Genomic DNA, 24,449 nt, shown 5'->3' with positions numbered 1-24,449 from the left:
GAACATTTTTATTTAATGTTGGTTTATGCCAACTTACTTAGATATTATATAATTTTATGCGTTATAAGGCTTCTACTTGAAAGCAGTTAGATTTACAAAATATGGAATAACTAGCTAAGATGTACTATGAAAATTTATAACGCAGCAAAGCTAAACAGTAGCAGACTCGATTTGACTGAGACTGTTCTTGAGAGGTTATCAAATATGCAACACCTCCCCTAGGCCACTAACATTGTGCACTATTACCTTGTGAGAGTTAAACATAACAATATGATACCGCAAACCTTATCCGATATATACATGGAACACTATTCATGTTTTACAAAATACCTCAGACAAAGGAAATACAGGTATGTATAATATAATATTAATGGTATGTTTTTAGTGTTCCTGTAGTTATAGTTCGGTTAACGTATCGAAAACATTAGTATCTGAAAACAGAGGATTATACAACATTGTACAATGGGAATACATATCATCAGTAAATCTCTCTCTCTCTCTCTCTCTCTCTCTCTCTCTCTCTCTCTTTGTGTGTATCAGCCGCACAAGCACACACAATCGACAAACGTTTTCTTCTCCTATGTAAATATGTTGACGCAGCTGTAATTAAGCAATGCTACTAGTTTGCACTTGTAAGATAACAGTCTAATTAATGTAATTTTGGATGAATGTAAGTAATTGTCAATTTATCATTTTTGATTATTTTCTTTTATTTATTATATAGTTCTGTTAAGCACTTTTATAGAAGAGAAGATTTATTGCACATTTTTACTGCAAAACTACTTATGGGAGTGGACACTTGTTCACACTGATGATGTATAGCTACATTTTCTTTTTAACTAAGGCATGTCCCGTTTTCAGCCTAGGAAATATTTGTTTGAAATAATACTACTTTTATGTGGAAAAAGAATCAAACATATGTATGAAATAGGACATGAAGAATTTATAAAGGTCTCATATTTTTGACTGGTTCCGTATTCGGCCTGTCCTGGTCAAAATTATTTGAATTTTTACACCTTAAGTACTTCTTATTTGGTAGAATTTCGATTGAGTGCATTTCTATTACGAACAATACCCACGGAACAAATAAGCTGTATTTACATAATTGATAAACATCTACTACAGTAATTACTGTAGACACAATAACAAATTTCGTTCTGTTTTAGATTAGCGTTAACGAGTTTTAACGAGTTATATACACCAAATGAAAAGGCTCATAAAATGTTAATTCAGTTACAGTCGATACTGCTTATATATGTGGTAGAAATCAACTACATTTTTTCTCATTACCACTAAATTTACGAAACCAAAAATGTATTATATCTGATTTAACAACTGGATAAGTATATTTGATTCCGTCAGAGAGACAATGACGATCTTTGTTCCTTTTGAAAAAACTTGACATACTAAATCTATTTTTGGAGGCGATATCATATATCTCTTTTGATCGATACAGTGAAAATAAACGGTTTAATTATATTAGAATATATCATTCCTGTTTTGTATAGGAAGGATTTATTTGTTCAAAATGAAGGGTATGTTTTATATCTGAATAAATAGTGTAAGTCTTATTCATTCTTACTAATATTTGAATATAATTATGCACGTATACAGTATCATAATCTGGAAGGAAAGAATGAATAAAACATAAAATAATAGTATTGAAAATTACGCAAAATTGCTCGAAAACTCAAGCTATAAAATATTTGATTTTGAAAAAACAATATGATTGTTGTTGTGACATATACATATTTCTTACCACGCGATAGGATTGTTTTACAAAAATCTGTTAGTATTTTCTGACAAAATTTCGGAGCTTCATGGTAACATACGACTACCGACGTTGAGGTAAACAAAATCTGACATAATAATCCCTATTCATTTTACTATGTCATGAGGACATTATTTTTCGTTGATTTATTCTGATGGGGCCCGAAAACAACGAATTAACAAGGTGAAATATAAATTTGTATTGGTTTGGTGTTTTTCTATGACAATGACTGTTTCATGAACAACCTATATTTTGCATCATTTATCCAAACTGACCGAAAAGACATAAAAATATTTTTCATTTTTGTCTTAAATGTATAAGATTGACTAAATTTTACTTTTGTTACACCAAATTTCACATTTTAATGCCTTCCTTTACCAAAATTTACATTGGTTTCATGAAATTTCAATTTTCTAGGATTTAATGTAAACAGAAAATTAAATCTTTGACGAACGAAAATATCGAATAAAAAACAAACTAATTAATACAAGCTGTGTATTACATTGCGACAGTAAAAGGAAACTAGCGTATATAATAATTATCGGGAATAACATTTTAAAAAGAATTCACCCACTTCTTATCTCTATTATAGCACAACGTAATTGATCGATTTATTGATTTATCATAAAACTGTATTTCTAATATTTTGGATATGTGCCATTCTAAATATATTAACAAGTAATCCGCATGAGATAGGATTTTAAAGATTGGTGAAACGATGTATAATACAAAATACAAAATGTGTCATTTTACGCTTTTTATATACAGCCACCAATATATACAAAAATTGCTAAAAGAATTAATAGCGGAAAATCTTTCATATTTTGATGTACACTGACACACACGCACACGCACACGCACACACACACTAACACACACACACACACACACACACACACACACATATATATATATATTACACACACACACACACGCACACACGCACACACACACACATGTGTGTGTGTGTGTGTGTGTGTGTGTGTGTGTGTGAACAAAGAATAGGCAATGTAAATGTTGTTCTGGACACAAAAACACTCTCGGATCGGGTCTGTTAGTTTTCCCTTGATTGTTTAAAGAATTACTCGCAGATAAGTTGTACTAACTTATTTTAGGTCGATAGTAAAGTAAGTTCTACAACTTAATACCAATTATTCTAGACGTCTTATTCCTGACAGAATTGATCGTCACGAGGGTATGGGAGAAGAGAAGCCGGTCCCCATTATAGATCCATCCATCGGAGCTACATGTATAATTTTCAATGACGCGACCGGGACGACCCTGTTTTAACATTAGGCTTTTTAGGTGGTGCAGATTTGGTATAAAATACAGGTAGCCAAAGGCCTCCACTCAAAAATTTAAAACTTGCATTCATACGTTCCTAAAAACATGTATATGTGATCAAATTTGCATTGTTTAGAGCATCTCAACCAGTAACACGTAAACACGTGATTTGCATAAACAACAGCTCGCATTGGTTGCATGCGGCAATTAATGTTATGTTTTTATGACGGATTGACGGATATGCAAGACCCTAAATACATGTAACGCATCAACATTTCACATTCTTTTGTATATTCTATCTATCATTCTTTCAGAAACATAATAGTACCTAAGAGCAGAGGATTAGACAACATTTTACAATGGGAATACGTATCAGCAGTAACAGCAGTAAGTATAGATCTCTTTCTCTCTCTCTTTCTCTCTCTCTCTCTCTCTCTCTCTCTCTCTCTCTCTCTGTGCGTGTGCGCGTGTGTGTGCCGCACACACACGCACAATCATACACAATCGAACGTCTTCCTCTTCCATGTAAATATATACTATTGTATTGAAGACACTGGACCTATTAATGAATGTTATCAATGATTACACTCCAAAGTCCTATACTTAATTAATGAGATTTTTTAGCATTGAACATTTTTTTTCTAGAGGTTTACCCATTCCGAAAAGTGCAATAAGTGATACCTCACGAGAAGTTTGACCACATTTTGTTATAGATAACTGTGAAAGTACTAACATGATTTTACAAATGTAAACATTATATTGTAGCTAATACTTGATTGATTTTCTATGGAATCAACCTAATTGAGACTGTCTTGTAATCATCTGGTCAAAGACAGACAATGAAAGAAAATAAATAAATATTATAGGTATAGATAACGATTTTAGGAAGATAACGAGACATTTGTCATTCACATAAAAATGCATTAAAATATATAAAAAGGTTCAGCACACAGAAAATGACTGAAAGATGACATGACATAAAATGACGGAGGGCATGATGTTGAAACAAATCTTACAATCTGACAAAAATAAATATAACAGATACCTTTAACACTTGGTGTCATTTAAAATTTATATCAAAAGAAGATAACATTTACAAAATAATATATCAACTATAAATTTCCTTTAAAAAATTATTCTCGGCCCAAAACACTGCACATTTTACTACATGTTAAGAAGTGTTGTTTCTGCTTGTCATCGGTATGTAACTGTAGAAAGTAATTTTGTATGTGATGAAAGGCGATTTTATGTTAACTGTCAGGGAAATCATTCAGTGACCTTGGCCAGAAACTGAAAAAGATTATACCTTAGTGAACAGACATAGCTTCGTTATATACGTTTGATCAATGTCTTGTCTTCAATCTCAAATATGGTTGTTTAGAGTAACCTCATGATAAAATGCACAATAGGAGAAACCCATGCATAATATGCAATAACAGTATGAACTCCTTCAGATAATTGAAATCTACAATAATGTTTTCGTTATATCATGTGATGTGTCTTATAGATGGATCAAAACGTAATATGTTGTATTTTATTAAATAAACATTTAGATTCAATTATTAACATTTTTCTTCCTGCTTAGAATTTGCAAGAGAGGTAAATAGTTCAAAATGGTTAAATAGTGAACTATTGTCTCATTTTATTGTACCTTCACTTGTGTTTGTAACAACGGGGGCATATGGTGATTATGTTATTTTTCACTTGAATTTGTTAATCTTTAAATATTTCATATAATTTGTTATAATAAGTTCTCCTCTACTTCTTGAAGCAAGTGATCCGAATATTCTGTACATATTTAGGTAGTCAGATAGAGCTTGCTGAAACATAACAAATGCAAAAAGTGTTTCAAGAATCAGAAGATGGAAGTTGATGTATCAATTATGTTTTAACTCAACAGAACATTTTTGAACAGAACATATGTTTATTAATAAATCGTATGCAAACAACACATTGATTAAACAATTTGATAATGAATTACATGTATGTGCATGCATAATCAGTATATATGAAATGAAATGAGAGCATATACAACACAAACCATGTAATAAAGGTCATAAAAGTAAAGGCACAGCGTAATTAAAGTATGTGCGAGCCTATCACAATGATCATGTAGTCTCCGTCCGGACGTTATGCATATACAATATCATGATACGTTATGACAATAATAATATTCGTAGCAACATGAAATTGTCGTAACTAATAATTTCAGTCATTAACAAAGACTTCAATTTGCACTGAGGAGTGATTTTCTTTTCTCAAACGCTTTCAACAAATATTTGGCAAGTCTGTACAATAGTTCTATGTTACAAGATGATAGTAATTCTATGAATTTAACCATACTTGCCCTAGCTCTATATCTTTGAGGTATGAACTGGATTCTAATGTCATTTTACACCGGGCATTCTAACGTAAAATGATACTCGTCTTCTATTGTTCGTAACTGACATAGTGCACATAATCGCTCATTTCGCGGAATGCCTCTGTGCCTACAATATTCAATTTACAGACTGTGATGACAGCCTTAGCTTAGTGATAACATGTCTATATTTGAGATTTTCCATAAGCATTAAATATTCTGTCATTTCAAAGTTTTGTTTTATTTCGTTAAACAGCATTATACTTGGACTATTACATTTGCATACTCTCCATTCAGCGATATGTCCAGACATCTTTGTTTAAACATTTTCATAAATACATTGATATTAACAGAGTTAAGCAGTCTCTTCACTTTGTAAGCCCAATTTTGCTGTCGGTTTTCAGCATTTCTCAGCATTGACTCATATACAGTCCAGAGAATACAGTTCCGTTGTTCGTTGTTTACTAGTTTCAACCAGTATTTAACTATCCTACATTTTCTGTTTAATAGTAGCGGGTATCTACCCGTCTCTCCGTATATACCATAGCTACTTGTGGATAGTTTTACATTCAGTACTCGCTGAATAAACTTACGATGCACACGTTCAATTACTTCTGGTGTTGAAAATCCCCAGACCTCGGCACTGTAACATAAAATTGAAATAACTTATGCATCAAACAGATTGAACAGTGTTGTTTTATTTTCTGGTCCTTTGGGATCATGGAGTCCATTCAACAAATGTGTAACAGAGTTCCGCTTAAGCCGGTGCTAGGGGGCGTGAGAGGTGTTGCACATTTCATTACCTCTCATGAACAGACTCAATCAAACCGAGTCTGCTATTATTCTTCTTGGTTGCATTCTTTGCTTCCAAAGGATTTTTTTACAGATTTTATTAATGTTTATTGGTATATCTATGTCTTTTGTTACAGAGAATAAGCTGTTCATTCTTTTATAGCCTCTGTTGCTAAAGCATCAATGGCGCGTCTCACTGAGCCGTTACTGCTTACTATTCATCCTTCCACTGATGTATTCGTCCGTAAGCTGTCTCCTTTCTCTCGACGTTGCCCATTTGCAACTGAAAAGATACAGGTGCATGGTTGGAGAATTCTGTATATGCATGGACCATAAATTGTTTTATATAAGTAAAGTTGGAATATTTAGTAAGCACAAGGTCAGTTACGCTTTCACCGTTATGCGTCAAACATGTACAACTGCCATTGTCTTCCGGCATACCTGAGCGACCATTAACTATACATATGTTCCCGGCTTTACAAAGCTCTATCAATAAATCACCAAATCGATTGCTATTTAAATCCATTGATTGACGCCTAGGCGGTATGTCGTTTAAGACATCACTCATGTCTTAATTTGTTAAGCGTTCATTTTCAATAAAATCGCATTTTTGTCCAACACGGCTATTCATGTCGCCAAGCATTAACGTCCTTCCATACTCCCGAAACGTTGTGATAACTGAATATGTCTGTTTCATAAAGATCATGAACACTAGAGTTTTCCGGTGCTATATACGTACATCCTATGTACCAGTCTGCAATTGTTTGAAAAAATGTTTTATCTAGAAAAAATGTTTTATCTAGTTTGAACCATATTATACAGTCTATTTCGTTTTTCCCACTTTTACACCTTTCTTTATTGAGTCCTAAAACATATACTACCAGCCCACCGTTTGATCATTTCGCTCTTCTGTTCTAAAAACGTCTATATGAATGGAAATGGTTGCTATAGCCTTGTAAGTCTATCTTCGATAATTTAGAAGTCGATGTCTCTGACAGACAAATAATATCATATTGCGTTAGAATTTTGGTAAATTCTTCATTGGAACGTTTATTTTTGGTTTACCCCTCAACGTTCCGTGTCAAAACACGTATATGACTCTCTGTGCTTTCCTAGTCCCTCTGTGGCGGTATGTATAAAGTGCCACCAATGAAAAGTTTGTCATACCGGAGCTCGACTTTTTTCTTGTCTTTCTTTGCCTTCGTAAGTGCCGGACCGAGTGCCTTCCGCTTATCCGCGATATCCTTTATAAAATGTTGACTTTGTACTACAACTACTGAGTTTTCCCTGGTCAAATTTTTGCACGATTTTCTTACAGTTTCTATCTCCTCAAAACTACCATAGCTTACCACAACGGGACGAATTTTTTCAGCTTTATACCTTCCCATTCGTTCTGTCTTAGCAATTGTGATATTTTTGGCGTCTTCGATTTTCATGTCCTCTTTCATTATTTTGACAATCTTGACGGATTTAATATTAAAACTTTTCCAGGAAACCATTCCGGAAAAACAAAAGGCGTCTTGCAAGAAGATACTGAGAGTAAATATGTTTTAGTTTTGTTAAAAATAGTTTGCTTTTAGAGTATTTTGTATTTAAACAATTCTTTCATGTCTTCTTAGGAATAAAAGAATAAAATTTGTATTTTATGAAATCATTTACACATAAATATAAATAAGTATAATTGTTTTGTCTGTATAAGATAAAAGGTAAGGGTAGATTTATTTCTAAATCATTTTACATAATTTTTATAATTGCTATACTTGGCTGTGTTTTTGGTGATCTGTGCCTAAAGGAAATTTACCCTTTTGACTTTGTTACATTTTGTTTTTAGTTTTTAAATATTGAAAAAATAATTTGTGTTGAAACGAAAATTATCTTTAATGTTTTAATTCTAAAAGAATTTCTACTCATATGTGTTACAGCAATTATTTTCAAATTATTGAGTCTAATGAATGGAAAGAAGATATTTAGAGTAAGATATTTTAGTGTCTACTTTAAAATATTTTCCGTATAAGAATATTTTGTTGATATACTTTTACACGTACGAAACTTGTACAAAAGTCATTGCTAATAAGTTCTACTTTCAGACAATACTGGTAGAGCAAGCACAGCCTTGAAGCATGTCATTAATAATCCTGGAAAAACAGACGTTGCCTACGAAGCTATTGACAATGATGGTAAAACAGGCATTGCCTTGCACTAATATACTGATACTTCTGATCAAACAAACATTATGTTACAAGAAGTTTTTTATGTTTGCTTTATTGTTCAGTCATTTTACATCCGGACGTTATGCTTCCCTTTATAAGCTCCGAAAAGCTCACAGTTTGAAACTTGTTTTAACTTAACCTTCATGAAAGTCATCGCGTGTATGCGTGTATGTTCCGTTTAGTTGTCTTTAATGATTATTTACACGAGCATTTTGTGTTTGACAACTGTACCTTTTGCTGCCATTGCGTGTGTAAGGGGATTCACCTTTGCACGGCATATCTATTCATACTGTCCTGTAACTTTGTAACAAGGATGTTCAGAGTGTTGTTGACTATAAAGGGCCCTTTTACCAGTCTAAACTCTCTAGTGTTGCTTTTAAACTGATCGGTTGATGTTGGAGGCCCGCTTTTTTCCTTTTATCCATTTGATTTATTCTCGTTGTCTGTATGTTTTAGCTTGCAGTGTTGTGTATATTCTAATAATGTACACATACATACATACATACATAATTTATATACATACATACATACATACATACATTACATTAAGGTTTCGGTTTGAGTTGAATGCGATCTTTCGTATTGAATATTTGTCTATAATTTTATAAAATTGATCTCTACTTAAAGTTCCGTAAACATTTCCGCACGTAAGAAGTCATTTTTAAACAAGATTTTGTTAATCAAACGCTACCACATTTCAAATTATAAAGTAAATTGATTGAATTTAAGAAATATATTTTTCAAAAAGTGTTGTGTCTATATCACACGCTTTTTATATCTTTAGATCCATATGATACCACTGTTGCAAACAAGAGAATCTCCTCTAGTATCAATTCATCTATAGAAGAATTATCTACTCAGCAACCAGAAGAGAATACTGAAAGCACAAGTATGTTGTTTACAGTTTGCAAAGTTTATTGATAAAACTGACGTACGAAATAATGGCATGGAATAATGCGTCTTCAGGATGCCGAGATCCATTTTTACAGCAGATGTGCTTTCAACATAATGTTCTATTTCATTGAACATAAATGGAATGTGGAAAATACATAATTGCAACACTGGGATTACAGAAAACGAGACAAAATGGAGTAATAATTAGCTTGAAATATATTTAAATTGGTTTATTCGATATTTTTGTAAGTACATGTAAAGGTGTAACAAATTTTGTTTGCGGTAGATTTCCGTCTGTTTCTTTTGCAGAATATTTGCAGCAATATGAAGGCATATACGAAGACACACAGCCTGAAGTAAAACCATTTGATAGAGAATGTAACTATGAAATTTATTATTTTTGTTAAATGTTCTCAGTTCAACTTTGTCATCTACGTGTATTATATTAATTATCGTAACTAACTTTTTCGATTTTGAAAGAGGGATTTTAAGTAAATTCAAAGGCTTATGGTTTTTATTTGAATGGCAAATAACAGTAAAAGGAAATGTTAAAACAGATTGTGTCGGTTAGCCTATGGTGATTTGTTTTTAATTTCTATTTTATCATTTACATAGTTAAGAAATTTCAGTTTCAAAATGCTCATATCTCACTATAATAATTAAACTTTGGCTGTAATGTGCTGCATGATCATTTTTCCAGCAACAGGAACAAGCGGATATTCAAGTAAGTTTAGAAACCTTCAATGAAGTTATTATTTGCGTAATGGTTTAAGTAAAATATTATTAGTTTTATTCGTTATTCGAGATTCATTTACACGTTCAATAACATTCAAATAGATATAACAACTACATTTGTTAATTATTATTAGACTATGAAAATGAAGAAAAGATAAGAATATAAAGATAAAGCATTTGCGCTTTACGAGAAATGGTGTTATTTACAGGTTACGACTATATATCATCTCTCAATAGCTATACCGGGAAAAGATTACATTCTGAATTTAGAGCATCCGTGAAGAAAGGATTAAACGAGGACGACCAGCGGAAAATACTTAACAAATTTCGATACATTAAAGGGGAAATTGATGCTGAAATTCTTATTGATTACTTCTTACAAGATGATTACTTTACTAACGATGACTTAGAAGATATCAGTTCATCGAAACCAAGACACATACAAGTCGTCAACTTTTTACTGAAATTGTTACGTTTGAAACCTGAAGCATACCAGGATTTTCTTAAATATCTCAAAGAAGCTGGCTATGAACATGTTTGTGACATTCTTGAAGAGCCATTTTATATTCTAGGTAACGGTTTTAGCTTTAATATTTGTTTCTGTTTGAAATTTGTGATAAACCGAATTACGTTAAACCCATTGTCGCAGATTTGCTTTTATATTGTATTGAGATTTTATTTGTGACCTTTCTCCAGATACACAGACAGATATGATAATACATCACGCTATCTGGATGATATTCATAATATGGATAATCCGATTTTTGCTCAATTGGTGGATACTATTTATCCGCGGGGGCTCCAGTTAAATAAAACAAATATTCGAGATACTACTGCTTCATTTCTAGATTTACATCTCCCTGTTTACGATACTTTTACCATACCAAAATTTATGACAAGCGTGAACAGTGTGTACATACCACGTGGTTTGTGACGTCAGTTTCGGGTATTACGGCAAGAAAATTTATAAACAAATCCGTCGAGTCAAAACTTAAAAACACTGTGAGTATTTCATTTTTTCACCGATTTGAATAAAGTTTTTACGAGGCTCAAGCCAAGATAGTGGACTATAAACATAAGACAATGTTTTTCTGAAATTCTAAGCAGTTTTTGCAAAGGTCCGTTCCAACCCTGAAATTCGGCAAATTCTTGGAGGGTAATACGGCAAGAAAAACCCGTGTTTTACCAAATAATGCAGGATTGCTTTCATTTACATTGTTGTGCCTTTCACCGCTATTTATCTCGGTTCCGAGAAGGCCTGCGAACCACTTTACTTGAAATAAAATTGTAGGGTTCTCTATGAAAACATATGCCATCGGAAAATGCTAATACGGCAATACTGATATGACGGCAAGCAGATTCATGAATACACCTATTGTTCCCTTACGAACAGTTTCACGGTTTATTGAGTTTGAGAACGGTTTAAGTTTTTAATGCTTCTTTAAGATCATTTAGTAGATCTATTAATTTTTTTCTTTTTCATTACTTGTTATCTAAATAGGGCTTTCAAGAGAAGTTTCCTAATTTCTACCTTATTTATAGTCTCAAGAGGTATTTTAAAAATGAGCCCCTATGTATCTAATAGGCTATACTGTTGCATCCGTGAATGCTAACAACCATCTCAAAAGAGTCAAAGTGCCAAAAAGTCTACAAAAAGTGTTTAAAATTGAAAATTTATCCTATATGTTCACACTATATATATTTCTTTATTTCAGTCTCTATGTGTTTACTTATTAAGCATTAGTGAAAGCTGGGCCTCTGAACAATTCCTATCAATAATAGTAATTGATAATGTATCGAAACTGTATATCGAAATAAGTGTTTGAGATTTTGAGATTATGGTGATACATCTACTAAATTTTCTACTAGCAAAGACAAATACTTTGACGACGTATTTTTACTTCTGCAGAGTAATGACGCGAACAAAGACTAAACTTAAACTTGAGAAACGATCTAAGACGTCAGTGTTCAAACACAGAAACCACCAATACATACAGAAGTTGAAATTTTCAAAAAAGTTACTTATAATAATAAAATTAGCACATTAAATTATGATAGTATAAACGGATAGTTACAAATTTTAGAAATTTATTAAACGTTTTGAAATGTAGAACATAAGAGTAGAATTTAAGTAAAATTGGAAATATTCATTTTATCAGACCCAAGAAAGCAAGGTAACACAGCAAATGCAAAATGAACATAAGGTCACCAAGCTAGCTTTGTAGTTTCTAAATACGCAACGACATATTATGCACATTGAAAATTAGAAAGCATTCATAAATGAATACTGCGCAGCATCCTTTTGTGATAAATTTGTATTTCAAAATTATCTTTTATTCAAACAAAAAATGTACTTACGATGGGCAAACTGGCACATGTGATATAAAATTATTGTAAGTGCAGAGCATTTCCATCTCGACTTTGCATTTGTCGTATCGTCCATTAATCACAGTTTAATCAATGTTAACCATATAATTATAAATTACAAAAATATCCATGTGTACTTCTAGTATGTCATACTAGAGTGTAAAATGCAGATGCACCTTTAAAAAATAAAAACAATGTACAAAACGGAATGTATTAAAATATTTTCTTAAATATTTGGACATTTTCAATGCGTAAACCAACGATTCTTTGTATCTCATAAAGACCAGAGAAACAATTATTGCATGACCTTTGAATAAAGCGTCAGTGATTAGCCAAAGAGCACACATAAGTGCGATATTGATCTGCTCCTGAGGCATAACTATCTGTTGGTAAATAAAACATAGTTGTCAAAGACGGAATCAAGGGTCGGTGTAACACCTTCTAAACACAGGTCATGTCATGGAACAGTTATTTACTAAGTTATGGCCCTAGTTATGGTATGAATCGCAGAATGTTTACTGAAGATAACTTGGGCTTATCATGAAACTTAAGAATCATATATCCAATCATAAAATGATGAAACCAGAAAGTGCTAAAACTTTATGTCCAAAAGGGGGCATAAAAGTAAAAGTATGAAAGGAAAAGAAGGTTTACCACCTTCGGTAAACGTAACATTATAAATTTGAATTTTCTTAAGATTTTGCATAATCTCATATCAAAATTATACAGTATTACATGCATTCTTTAGACCCCTTTACGTATGTTGTCATAGTATCAAATAATTTTTGACAAACGATAAATATCTTTTATGAACAAAATTCCAATCGTTCAAGGTATCATTTCAGAATCATGGTCGTAAAATACAATGTAAAACTACAGGGTGTCCCAAAAACATGATACATCTTTCAAACGACATCACATATTCAAAAGACATGGTATATCAATTATTATTATTCCAATAATTAGAGTAATTAACTAAATTTCAGTTAATAATCATTGATGTGTTCAATGTGACGTCATGGTGTCACATATGACGTTATTGATGATGTAATTAAATTCCATCAAAATCCAAGATGGCCGCTGAGGCAGAAGTCATAAAATTATATTATGAGTTGAAATCGCCTACATTAGTTAACAAAACATTAATTAAACAGTACCCTGGCATGAAGCCATTAACCAGACTACAGATCAACAGATTGGTCAGGAAACTTGAGAAGCATGGATCAGTAAAATCTAGGGATGGGAACGAATACTGAAATCAATATTCGAATATTCGGTTTGCCATATTCGAATATATTCGAATATTCGACATTTTTTAATGGCAGCTTTAAATTCTTATTAAGTGATTGGCATATACACAATATATTTCGTACTTTAAAACGTGAATCATCGTACGTAATAAGGCCTAAAAATGTTTGTTCCTACCTAGTTAAACCCGCCACCCTTAAAGGCTAGCGTTTTATTTCACGATTCTGTCAGACTGAGTATAATTATGAACATATTTAAATAATCCCGTGTTTTAGCTTCAAAAAGATAAAGAAAACTTTCAAATCGATTATAATTTAGACCGTCGCAACTTTATCTAAAAATAGCAGGCCGTCCAATTTAAGCACGTGTCACGCTGTTGTATTATCGCCGCCGTTTTGAAAATTTTCAATCAGCGTGTAAAAAGCCGATAAATTTACCGAAGGCAGACTTAAACCTCCTTCAACATGATCTTATGCATCAATCATATGTTATTTCTTGATTTTATCATAAACTACTTCGAAATTTATTTCAAATACGGCCGATTTCAATAAATGAATTGCCAGGGCGCTGTGGATGAAAACCGATTCTGCGGACGGTCTGAAATGTCGTACAAAATATTTTTATAAAGATCGCCAATACCTACAAGTATTACTAAAATCAGTGTTGACACCTACAAGGCGGTAATCGCTAATTTCAGAACCAGAATATCTATGGTAAAATCGCAAAAAGGGGTACATATAGAACATCTTATGTGAAAAACATTGTGACTGAGATATATACATCCAACGTATTGTGATAAATTCTGTGATAAATTCTCTTCTTTGTAAGTAAATATTAGTTTAATATATTGTTTAACAATAAAGTTATACAAGCTCAAAGATGTATCATGTTTTTGGGACACCCGGTATGCATATAGAATCACTTTTCTTGCCAACAATGTTCGTAAAAAGTATTTTCAAGTTGTGTTAAACAGACAGGCTTTAAAAAAATAATCTCGAGACGGCTAAGACAGTCGCTCACAATAGTACAACTGCTTGTACAGCAACGCCGACATCCTTCCTATGGACTAAAGGTGCATGAACAAAAATAATTTTGAAAACAGACCACTGAATTTTTCTTTTTAATAAATCTCCGGCATACGGAAAAATGTTTTGTCAACACAAGGCTTTACTGTTTAAAAACGGTTCCGTCTAGTTTAGCATACCATGCACTATGTAGGCAGGCCCTATTTACTTACCTGCTGACAGAAGTAAGTAAGTCTCAACTGCTGTTAGGGACAATAGGTGTATTCATAAATCTACTTGCCGTCATATAATTCTTGCCGTATTAGCATTTTTCGAAGACATATGTTTTCAGAGAAACCCACCATTTCATTTCCAGTAAAGTGATTCGCTGGCCATCTTGGAACCGAAATGAACGGTGGCGAAAGGCACATCAATGTAAAAGAAAGCAAACCTGCATTTTTTGGTAAAACACGAGTTTTTCTTGCCGTATTACCCTCCAAGAATTTGCCGAATTTCAGGGTTGGAACGGACCTTTGCAAAAACTGCTTAGAGTTTCAGAAAAACACTGCCTTGTGTTTATAGCCCACTGTCCTGGCTTGACCCTCGTAAAAGAATTATTCGAATCGGTGAAACAATGAAATACTTACGGTGTTTTTAAGTTTTGAATCGACGGATTTGTTTATAAATTTTCTTGCCGTAATACCCGAAAATTACGTCACAAACCACGTGGTATGTACACACTGGTGAAGAATGTAAATTTCCCCTTATTGGATGGGCAACATAATATGGGATATACATTTCTCAATTCGGTTTGCAAAAGCGTACTGTCATGTTGAGAATTTCAATGAACGTAAATGGTTTGCTAAATTTTATTATCGTCATTCAGATTTGGTTTTAAAATAGTAATTTAAAGACACCAGCGAGAAGGTATATCAAAACCCGTTTTATGGGGATGGGGTTTACAAACTTCGTAAGAGTTTGGATCATGGCAATTTTCCAGTTGTATCTAATAGTAAAGTTATTAAGCGTTTCATTAAAAGAGGTTATGATCCAAATGTTTTGAGCCACACCGCATGTTTTGTGTTCAGCCCTTTACAGTTGGACGCTACGCTTTCCTCTTTGATTCTGTCTGATGGAACAGATGGAGAATATTTTTGTGTTTTACATTACATGCCTTCTGTTGCCATTTCGTATGTAAGGGTTAAGTGAACCATAATTCAGTTTAAACTCCCTAGTGGTCGCTTTGCCACTGACCGTTTTGTCCTAGTATGTTTGCTTTGTGTGAGTATGTTTGTGTATGTTGGTCGTGTGCGCGTTCGAGTGCTTAATTAAAGTTTGGGAGGCTGCGTGTTTGGAACGTGGCTTTCCCGGTTTCATATTCATCCTTGTGTTTTTAAGATAATATTTCTAAATATTTCAGCTTTGAACCATGAAAATATTACAACAACGGCTGCACAAGTGAGATTAACATCGTTTCGGGACGAGTTTATTGATCAGTTAGAGCCAGGCGAAGTAGCAGACATATTTTTAGAGTATGAAGAATTTTCGGTCGACGAATATGAAGAAATAATGGCAGAGAATACTAGAAGGGCCAAGTCAAAATGCATACATCGACTGTTGATGCAACCAGAACATACACATAGAGGATATTTAGTGTTGATGCAGGCACTCAAAGAAACTGATAGATTGTACCTTTTAGATCTGTTCCAACAGGGACATGAGACAAATCAACTTTCTGGTAATATTTTCGACGATTCCCTATCAGCTATATCCAATATAATGATACTATTTACATAACATTAAAATGGTAATTGTTTGTGATAGAATTTGAATGAAATTTGACACGTATTGATGAAACAAGCTGAGAGTATGAGTCGTCAGTCTCTCCCAAAAGTCTAATATTGTCCTATTTCTAATTTCAGCACCTCGGGAAAAATGTCCAGTTAATGTGAGGTCAAATAAAGTGGTGAAAAAGGAAACTAAACGAACGACTAAAATGTTAAAAGGTACGAAATTAAACTTCTGTTGCAAATGGATTCAGAAGTGTTGATAACATTTGTTGCGAGATGCCCCTATCAGGATTTATGTATGTTGATAAGATTTAGTTTCCGCATACCCTATACATCATACCTTAAATATTTAGACCCAGTTACATTTGCATCACTATTTCGACCCAACGATGAGCCGTCATAATTAAATATTTTAGATGATGGAAATAAACATTAATCTTTCATGAATTCCTAGAAAATGTTATCTATCTAGTGGGACGATAACCCCTTATATTGTAAAGCTCTATGTTATGGAAATTACACAGGCTAATTTACGCTTTTAAATGATCATTGTACTTGGAAACTTGATTTCGTCATAATCATTGTTCGCTCATAAACTACAGTTAGACAGAAGCTTATAAATACGAGACAAGAAGAAATCAGAATATGCCGGGCTGCCGACCGATCAACATCAATGAAAAATAAATAAAGCAATATAGTTCTAAATATTAGTGGGTTCTTGACTTCTTGTCACAGTCTGAGTCCTTACTCAAAACACTGTGTTCCGTTTGAGGGCCACGATGATATGATCTTGACATTTGGTAGTATTTTGGTAGATCCTACGTAAGATATTCACCTCGGGCATTGCATTTGTGGTGAATCACCGTATAACAGGGTCAGTGCTGCTCATCGATTAAACTGGGACAGATTAATTTTGTCTTCCACACCACTTTGGTGGGAGACATATTGAGTTACTTCTGTCTGTGTGTGTGTCCGTCCGTCCGTCCATCCGTCTGTTAGAAATCTTGTCGGCGCTCTAAGTCAAAGATTTCTCATCCAATCTTCAACAAACTTGAACAAAATATGTTTTGCCAATAAGTCCTCTGATAACTAGCCAAATCGGCCAAGGCACTTCGGAATTATGGCCCTTGAATTACCGAAAATACTGATGCCAGTGATACAGATCTTGGTGCATGGTTGACTCAGATACATAATGGAGAAGAAAGGCAGTTGTAGGCGACATGCGCTTTTCTCAAAAGCAGTTCTAGTTTACATTGAATTTTGTTCATTTTCAACAATTTTCTACTCATTTGTTTTACAATCAGTCGCCAAAGAAGTGTACATACAAGTTATATTATATGTTTTATAAACTGATCTAGACAGTGCACGCTACACAATAATAACAAGAACAGATATCTAAAATAATTTAGTTGTGCAAAACAGTAACTATAATAATATTTTAATGATATCGAAGATATCGATATTAATTTACATTTTTCAGAAAGTGACCAATGTCAGCTCCTTCTCAAAATTCAAAGCGACGAAGAAATAAAGCGATTGGAAATTGATAAAACAAAAGAAATGAATTCGTGTGTGATGATGATATCACTTAACGATGAACTTATTCTAGATAAAGAATGTTTAATTACAAAAGTTGAACAAGGAAGTATTATTATAACGCTGAAAGGATGTGGACAATATTCCTTACGACGAATGTTTGCCAAAGGCGTTCAGGGTCCATTAACAGACATATTGCGTCATATATTTCTTCTCCCAAATATAAGAAAATTAATCCCTAAAAAAGGATTAGAATTTGAGTTGACATTAAAATGTCTTCCACCAGAGCAGCATACAGGTATTGGTCTTTCAGTTGTTACATGTTAGCTGTTTATGACTGTTTTAAAGATATATCAGCATTTGTTCTTTTGCGTTTTAAGTTTCAATGTTTTTACAAACAATACCCTTTTACCCCCTAAATATTATATACAGAAAATCCAATACACACACAATCGCACACACACACAGACACACAGACAGACAGACAGACAGACAGACACACACACACACATTTTAGTAGAGAGAATTTATGCGAAGTAATCACCGCGGCAATACACCAGACCATTTATGACAAAGCGTCTAGCAGTACAAACGAGCGTACACATTCCAAAGCAAGTTCACCAACTCAGTAAGATTAGTTTCGATGCTGCTTTGTATTCACACCCGAACTGTACCACACATTCGCACTGGTTCAACATTTGCATATATACCCAAATCTCTGTTAACATGTCTCACAAATCAGCAGTGACGTTTTGGTCTTCTAACTGATCGAGACCAAAGAAGCAATATTTTCCCTCTTTGAAAGTTAACTGGATTGTATATGTATATATAAAAGTTCAATTGCCAGGAACCAGAAGCAGAAGCCTTCTAAATTTTTTTCTATAATCCTAATATTTAAAAGTTAAAATTATTCGAAACAAATTCAGAAGTCTACTGATGTTATTGCCTGAACTGAACTATATTTTATTCCTGCACAATGATTTTTACTTTTTATATTCTAAAAGCATAATTTGATTTTTGATTATATATAATATAAATGTAGATAAAAGAAAATAATGTCTGTAAAAATCATTCAGAAAATGACATCACACTTTCACTTCTTTTCAACATTTTCAACCAATATGGAGACAGAAAATTGAGTTTATATTAACTTCATGAACAATATGATCATAGTATTCTAGTTATTTATTTTGTTATATATGCAATTTAGAAAGGAAAAGTAATTCAGACCTCGTCATTACACACATATGGAATTTCTTCTGGAGGAGTTGGATGCTTTGAGCTTTCTTACGACGTTAAAAGAAAAGGCAACACTTACAGATGAAGAGATAAAGACAATTTTGAGCACTAAACACATGTCACGTAAGACTAGGACAAAGGCAATGCTTGAAAAACTTCTTGAAAAAGATACGGTTGATGACTTCGTTGATGTTCTAAAGAAAAAGAAAACGTATGTTTGGGAGCATGTCTTCCAGGCTGTAGACAGTGAGTTCTATTTTTCTTTTGTGTGTTAATATACTTAGATAGATTGATTAAAAGTTATTTCCCTTATAAGAATAATGTAGAGTCCAATATTGTTTGCTCTTTCCTCCAGCGGGTTAAGAATTGGAGACATTCGGAATGAGTGACTGTAAGCATGGCACCCACAGTATTAATGTATTTCATAGCAGGTTATTGCTTTTTGTTATTACAATTCTACACATTTTCTGACTGTAATGTATTTCACTAGTGAAAGAAAGATCATGTTTTCAATTTCCATCGAATACGGAACAAAATTCAACGATTGGACTACTTGCTTTGGTTGTGACATTAAATATTAATGTCAGAATTTACGTAATACTGGCGTCTCAAACGTTCCATGCATCAAAAAGTACATCGTTTCAAACGAGTTTTCAATGATTGTCTATTTGCCTGAAATTTTAGGGAGTTATGTCTGATACATTAGAAATATGTTTTATATAATAAAATATGGTAATTAAAACTGTCTATTGATCTGCATTTGGCTCTCGAGGATATTGCATGGCCGAGTCAAACTCGACTCAAGTGCCACATGAGATGCAGGTGTGGCATATTCTACTTCTGACAAATATAACATTTCAGATCAAGGTACTGTTGTAATAATCCTTTAATATAGAAAACCAAAATGCAAAATATAGCCTTTCACATTTTTAAAGTATTAAACGTACCTGCAAATTCAATTGTTTGCATTCTTCTTGTTACAGAGCGTTTACGTATTCCTACCAACGATGTCGCAAAATCATACAATGAGTTGGTGGACAATATGTGTCCAAAGCTTATATCTGAAGAATGCTGCACAACTACATTTATCCTATCGGATTTAGATAGTTCTTGGAGCAGAGAGAGACAAGCCAGATACGTCTTGCAGCAAGTTCTTAAACAAGACTTCGACACAAAGCTTCACTTTGTCAGTATCCTTTTCTTGTATGACCATATTCCTCCCGAGATTACGCCTAAGGCAACCAAACGTATGCAAAAGTCAGGTAATTTAACATTATTAAATTATGCTTTTATTTGCTTTCGAAATAATCAGTTTTAGCAGAAATATATCTTTTACCTATACGAGCTATATGTGAGATGCTAAAACAGGAAATCGTGAAACAAATGCCAACGCATTGTAGAAAGAGAGATTTGAGCACGAAAAACAGTTCCTTTCATTGTAACAGCTAATTTCTTATATTTTCTTATTTATCACAGACGGGTTTTCAAATTGTAAGATATATTAGTATGCAGTGAATAGGTGTATTAATATATAGGATATTTTATATAACCAGTTGGGTGAAAATTTATTCACTTTATAGGATATTCTGATGTTAGCAGTTGCGTTATTTACTTCATATGATATTCTTATATATTAAGCTGTCGAGTTACTCGCTTAAATGATATTCTCAAGTAAGCATTAAAATTGCGGCTGGTAAATTGAGAACTACTCTTTCTTCAGCTGTAATGTATACTTTTATGCCATAAATGGAGTTTGGGCATTTATGGAATAAAAAAAAACCCATCCCGCACCTGATTAACTCCCCCAGCAAGCGTATTCTTCTGTTTTGGAGTGAAAAAGGGTATTTCACGTATGCAACATTGGGTCTAACTCCACAATGAGTTGACATCAAGGAGTTCAGGGCTTTGATGGCTGTGTCGGTCGGTTAATAAAAAGAACACAAGCCTAATGTAAATAGACTATATCAGTTATTTTAAAAGTCATCAGGTATGTGAAATTAATATACATCATTGATATATGTAGGCAAAAATTATTCGCAAATCATGGTTAAAATGCAATAAATGTCCATGGACTTAGAACCTTTGTTGCATAACTCCATAGACTTAAAACCCTTGTTACATAAAAATAATGGACAAAAACAAGATTTTTTTGTTATAAAAATGATATATATAGTGCAAAATACACGAAACTGTGTAATGTGGTTCTTTAAATAGTATACAATCTACAGCTACAATTATTTTGGAAAATATCATATTTCACAAAATTTTTACAAAAATGCGTTTTCCCAACATTTTTACTAAATGGAGATAGGTAAGGACCCCTTCAATTATTTTAGTTTTGATTGTCAGTTGTCATCTTAAGTGTTTATTATCAGATATTTTTTTTAAAGTTACAGCACCCAGAAAAGCTGGCCAGAAAACTGATCAGAGACCAAAAATTCAACCTACTGAGGTTTTTGTTGGAGATTTCGTTGTGTCTACAAATGAAAGAAAAGGTATTTTTATTTTTGTATTTTAAAGATACGCCTTAAGTTTAATGTTATCAATAACACATAAAAATATCGCAGTTCTAGTTTTAATATAAGAAGTTGACATTTCAGGAAAGAAGCCCGTAAAAGCATACTGTAACAGTCCACTCAATCCAATTTCATTTACAAGGTCTATTACACGTCGACTGGAGAAAACTACTAGAAAAGACAAAGCCGGACAAGATACGACTTTCTGCTAGTGACGTATCTAAATCTCGAATTAATGCTAATTTGAGGATGAATCATGAACGCTTTGGAAATGGACAGAATTGCAAATCTTGAAATATACTTTGCTTAAAAATACAGTATATAGGAAGTAGATTGGTCACCATTATATTGTGTTAATCTACCATGCTAGATTTATTTCACATTCAGTTGGGTTGTCGTCATTTTCCTTGGAAAATGATGCATAGCCGTTCGGTTTGAATATTTTAGAATGCAAACTATGTCTTTTTGGCTGATACCATTTAAAGTTATTTTATTTACATTGCTGTGTCTTCCTATCTCAACATTCAGTAATGTGTATGACTTTTTTTTGATATTTCTACTTATTATATACCTATTTAAATTCTGTCAAAATACAGATTGTATTTCACAAGGAAATATGAATAGTCTGAAAAAAATCCCGTATTGTACCTCCGTACTATATATTGCCGTACTACTTTCATTAAATATGCATGAGCTGACACGGTTATATAAATAGCGCACACAAAAACGTCACCCATTTCATTTTTACATCAACAAATATTTAAGATTTCGTTCGATTACAAATAGGCAAACAAAAGGTGGAGGTATATAATAAAACAGTCATTACAACTGTAGATTGATCTGGGATTTTGTATCCTGCTCTCGTGGATTTTACAAGGACTGATCACACTTGGCGTATGCGCACCTCGTGAGACCCAATCTTGCAAAATCCACTCGAGCCGAATACAAAATCCCAGATCGGGCTACTTTTATAATAACCTTATTTTATGAAATTATAATTTTTGCTGCTTTGTTGTTATGGTATTCATAAATGATATATCGTAAATGGATGTATTTGTATTGATCTCGCAAAGTGAAATGCAATGAATTCTATTTCAGTCATTATATTATAAAGACTACCTGGCTGAATCTTTCACGATTTTAATTTTATCTTTAAGTTTTTTCACATAAAGGTATAGATTGATGTTGATCTTTATATCTGAAACTATCATTGAGAATATATTGTGTGAGGTCAAATGTATCAAACGTATCTCTTTATTTCAAAAGTGACGTTTTCAGATCTTTAATACCTTACTCATGGAAAACCCGTACTTGTCTACCGTACTTAGATGGTCATGATTTTTGCGTTTTAAATATATAATAGTACGGCCTTTTATAAGTAATTTAAAATTTATTGTCAGCTTTGGAGGACACATTTTAAGAATGTCAGATTCATGTCAGGTTCATAACTTTACCATTCATGAACGGATTTCAAAACCACTTTGCCCAAAGATTTTCCACAACGACGTGTGGCATGCAAAACCCATCCCCTGTCTTAAAGGCCCAGGTCACACTTAAAAGTCAAAGATGTTAGGTCAATTCTTTGTATTGTCAATAACTTCATTTTTCGTGCATGGATATTCAAGAAACTAGGCACAAACAATCAATAGAAAAACTGATTTGTCTCATGTAAGGCCAAGACCTCTAGCTCGAGGTCAAGGTTAAATTTAGAGATCAAACCTGTTTGGTACTTTTTGTCTGGTATGTAATTTGTTTGTGCATGGATATATATTTAAATAATTTGGAATAGATCTAACTATTCACCGTTACAAGACAATCGGTCATTTGCATTACCAAGACCCCTCTTGCGATCCCTCTTGTAAAGGGCAAGGTCACAGACACCCTTAACTTACTTTTTTGTATTGAAATGAAATTGTTATTAAATTAAACAATTAGAAAAAATGATTGTTGTCTCAAGAGACTGACTTTGTAAATACAATACTTTTTTTATGTAACAAAGGTATCAAGCTTTTTAAGTTCCTTTCGTGTATTAATGTACAAAATTTGAATGGAGTTTGCCAAACTATTGTTTATTGTTAAGTTTATGTTTGTTTATTTTTTTGTTTGTTGTTTTTTTTGTTGTTGTTGTTTTGGTTATGTGCTAGTTTTACGACCCTGTGCTCATTATTCATGCGTATCTGCATTTATGTTTGTTTTGTTTAATAAAAGTCATATCAGCAATTGTATCGCCATTACATTTTTTAGATAAACTAGTTTTATTACAGCTTTTTACCTATTCCGGTGTGTTTTAACCCAGCAACGATGACCACCTATGGACAAGGATCAGCTTGCTTCAGCAAGCATGTTCTCTATTAGGAAGATTTGATTGTAAAATAAAATAGTTATTCATGCGTCATTAAATCTGACATCTCGAAACCGCCAATAGCAGTGAAATAAAGCATCCAAACTCAAATAAAAATATTCGTAGGATGCTAGGATATTATTCAGACACGGTTTCAAATATTAAATGAGTCTCAAACTGGTCCAGCAGGTGCGTAGCTGCCTTTACGCAGATACGCAGCTGCATAGTGAAAATATGACAAGCATACACAATTAAATTGGCTAATCTTTCTGGTTGCAATAAAAAGTCTATATCATGCAACGGAGATTGCTTCATACGCAATCATTGCTTACTTCGTATTTATTCTGAACTCCGGTTATAGCG

General features: G+C 33.1%; 1 protein-coding gene across 4 annotated transcripts; it reads left to right on the top strand.

The window, feature by feature from the left end:
* The first annotated feature begins 781 nt into the window (after nt 1–781).
* Nucleotides 782–24,067, top strand: LOC123561121 (uncharacterized). 4 transcript variants are annotated; one of them, XM_045353313.2, is made up of 15 exons: nt 783–1,535; nt 3,370–3,442; nt 7,698–7,745; nt 8,294–8,383; nt 9,201–9,305; nt 9,620–9,688; nt 10,011–10,034; nt 10,255–10,617; nt 16,085–16,402; nt 16,587–16,670; nt 17,935–18,288; nt 19,201–19,475; nt 20,213–20,491; nt 21,620–21,724; nt 21,830–24,067. In XM_045353313.2, exons 2-12 carry the CDS (start codon nt 3,415–3,417, stop codon nt 19,269–19,271), a joined length of 1,554 nt encoding a protein of 517 aa, XP_045209248.2. In that variant the 5' UTR covers nt 783–1,535; nt 3,370–3,414; the 3' UTR covers nt 19,272–19,475; nt 20,213–20,491; nt 21,620–21,724; nt 21,830–24,067. The 4 variants fall into 4 exon arrangements, with proteins under 4 accessions (XP_053389578.1, XP_045209248.2, XP_045209249.2 ...); XM_045353314.2 differs by having other exon boundaries at nt 21,626–21,724; nt 21,830–24,066; XM_053533603.1 differs by lacking the exon at nt 7,698–7,745 and having other exon boundaries at nt 782–1,535; nt 21,626–21,724; nt 21,830–24,066.
* Nucleotides 24,068–24,449: the final 382 nt, after the last annotated feature.

The sequence above is a fragment of the Mercenaria mercenaria genome, unplaced genomic scaffold, assembly GCF_021730395.1.
Source record: "Mercenaria mercenaria strain notata unplaced genomic scaffold, MADL_Memer_1 contig_2904, whole genome shotgun sequence".
Taxonomy (NCBI): Eukaryota; Metazoa; Mollusca; class Bivalvia; order Venerida; family Veneridae; genus Mercenaria; species Mercenaria mercenaria.
Note: the sequence above shows the minus strand (reverse complement) of the source record. Positions and strands in the feature narration are given on the sequence as shown.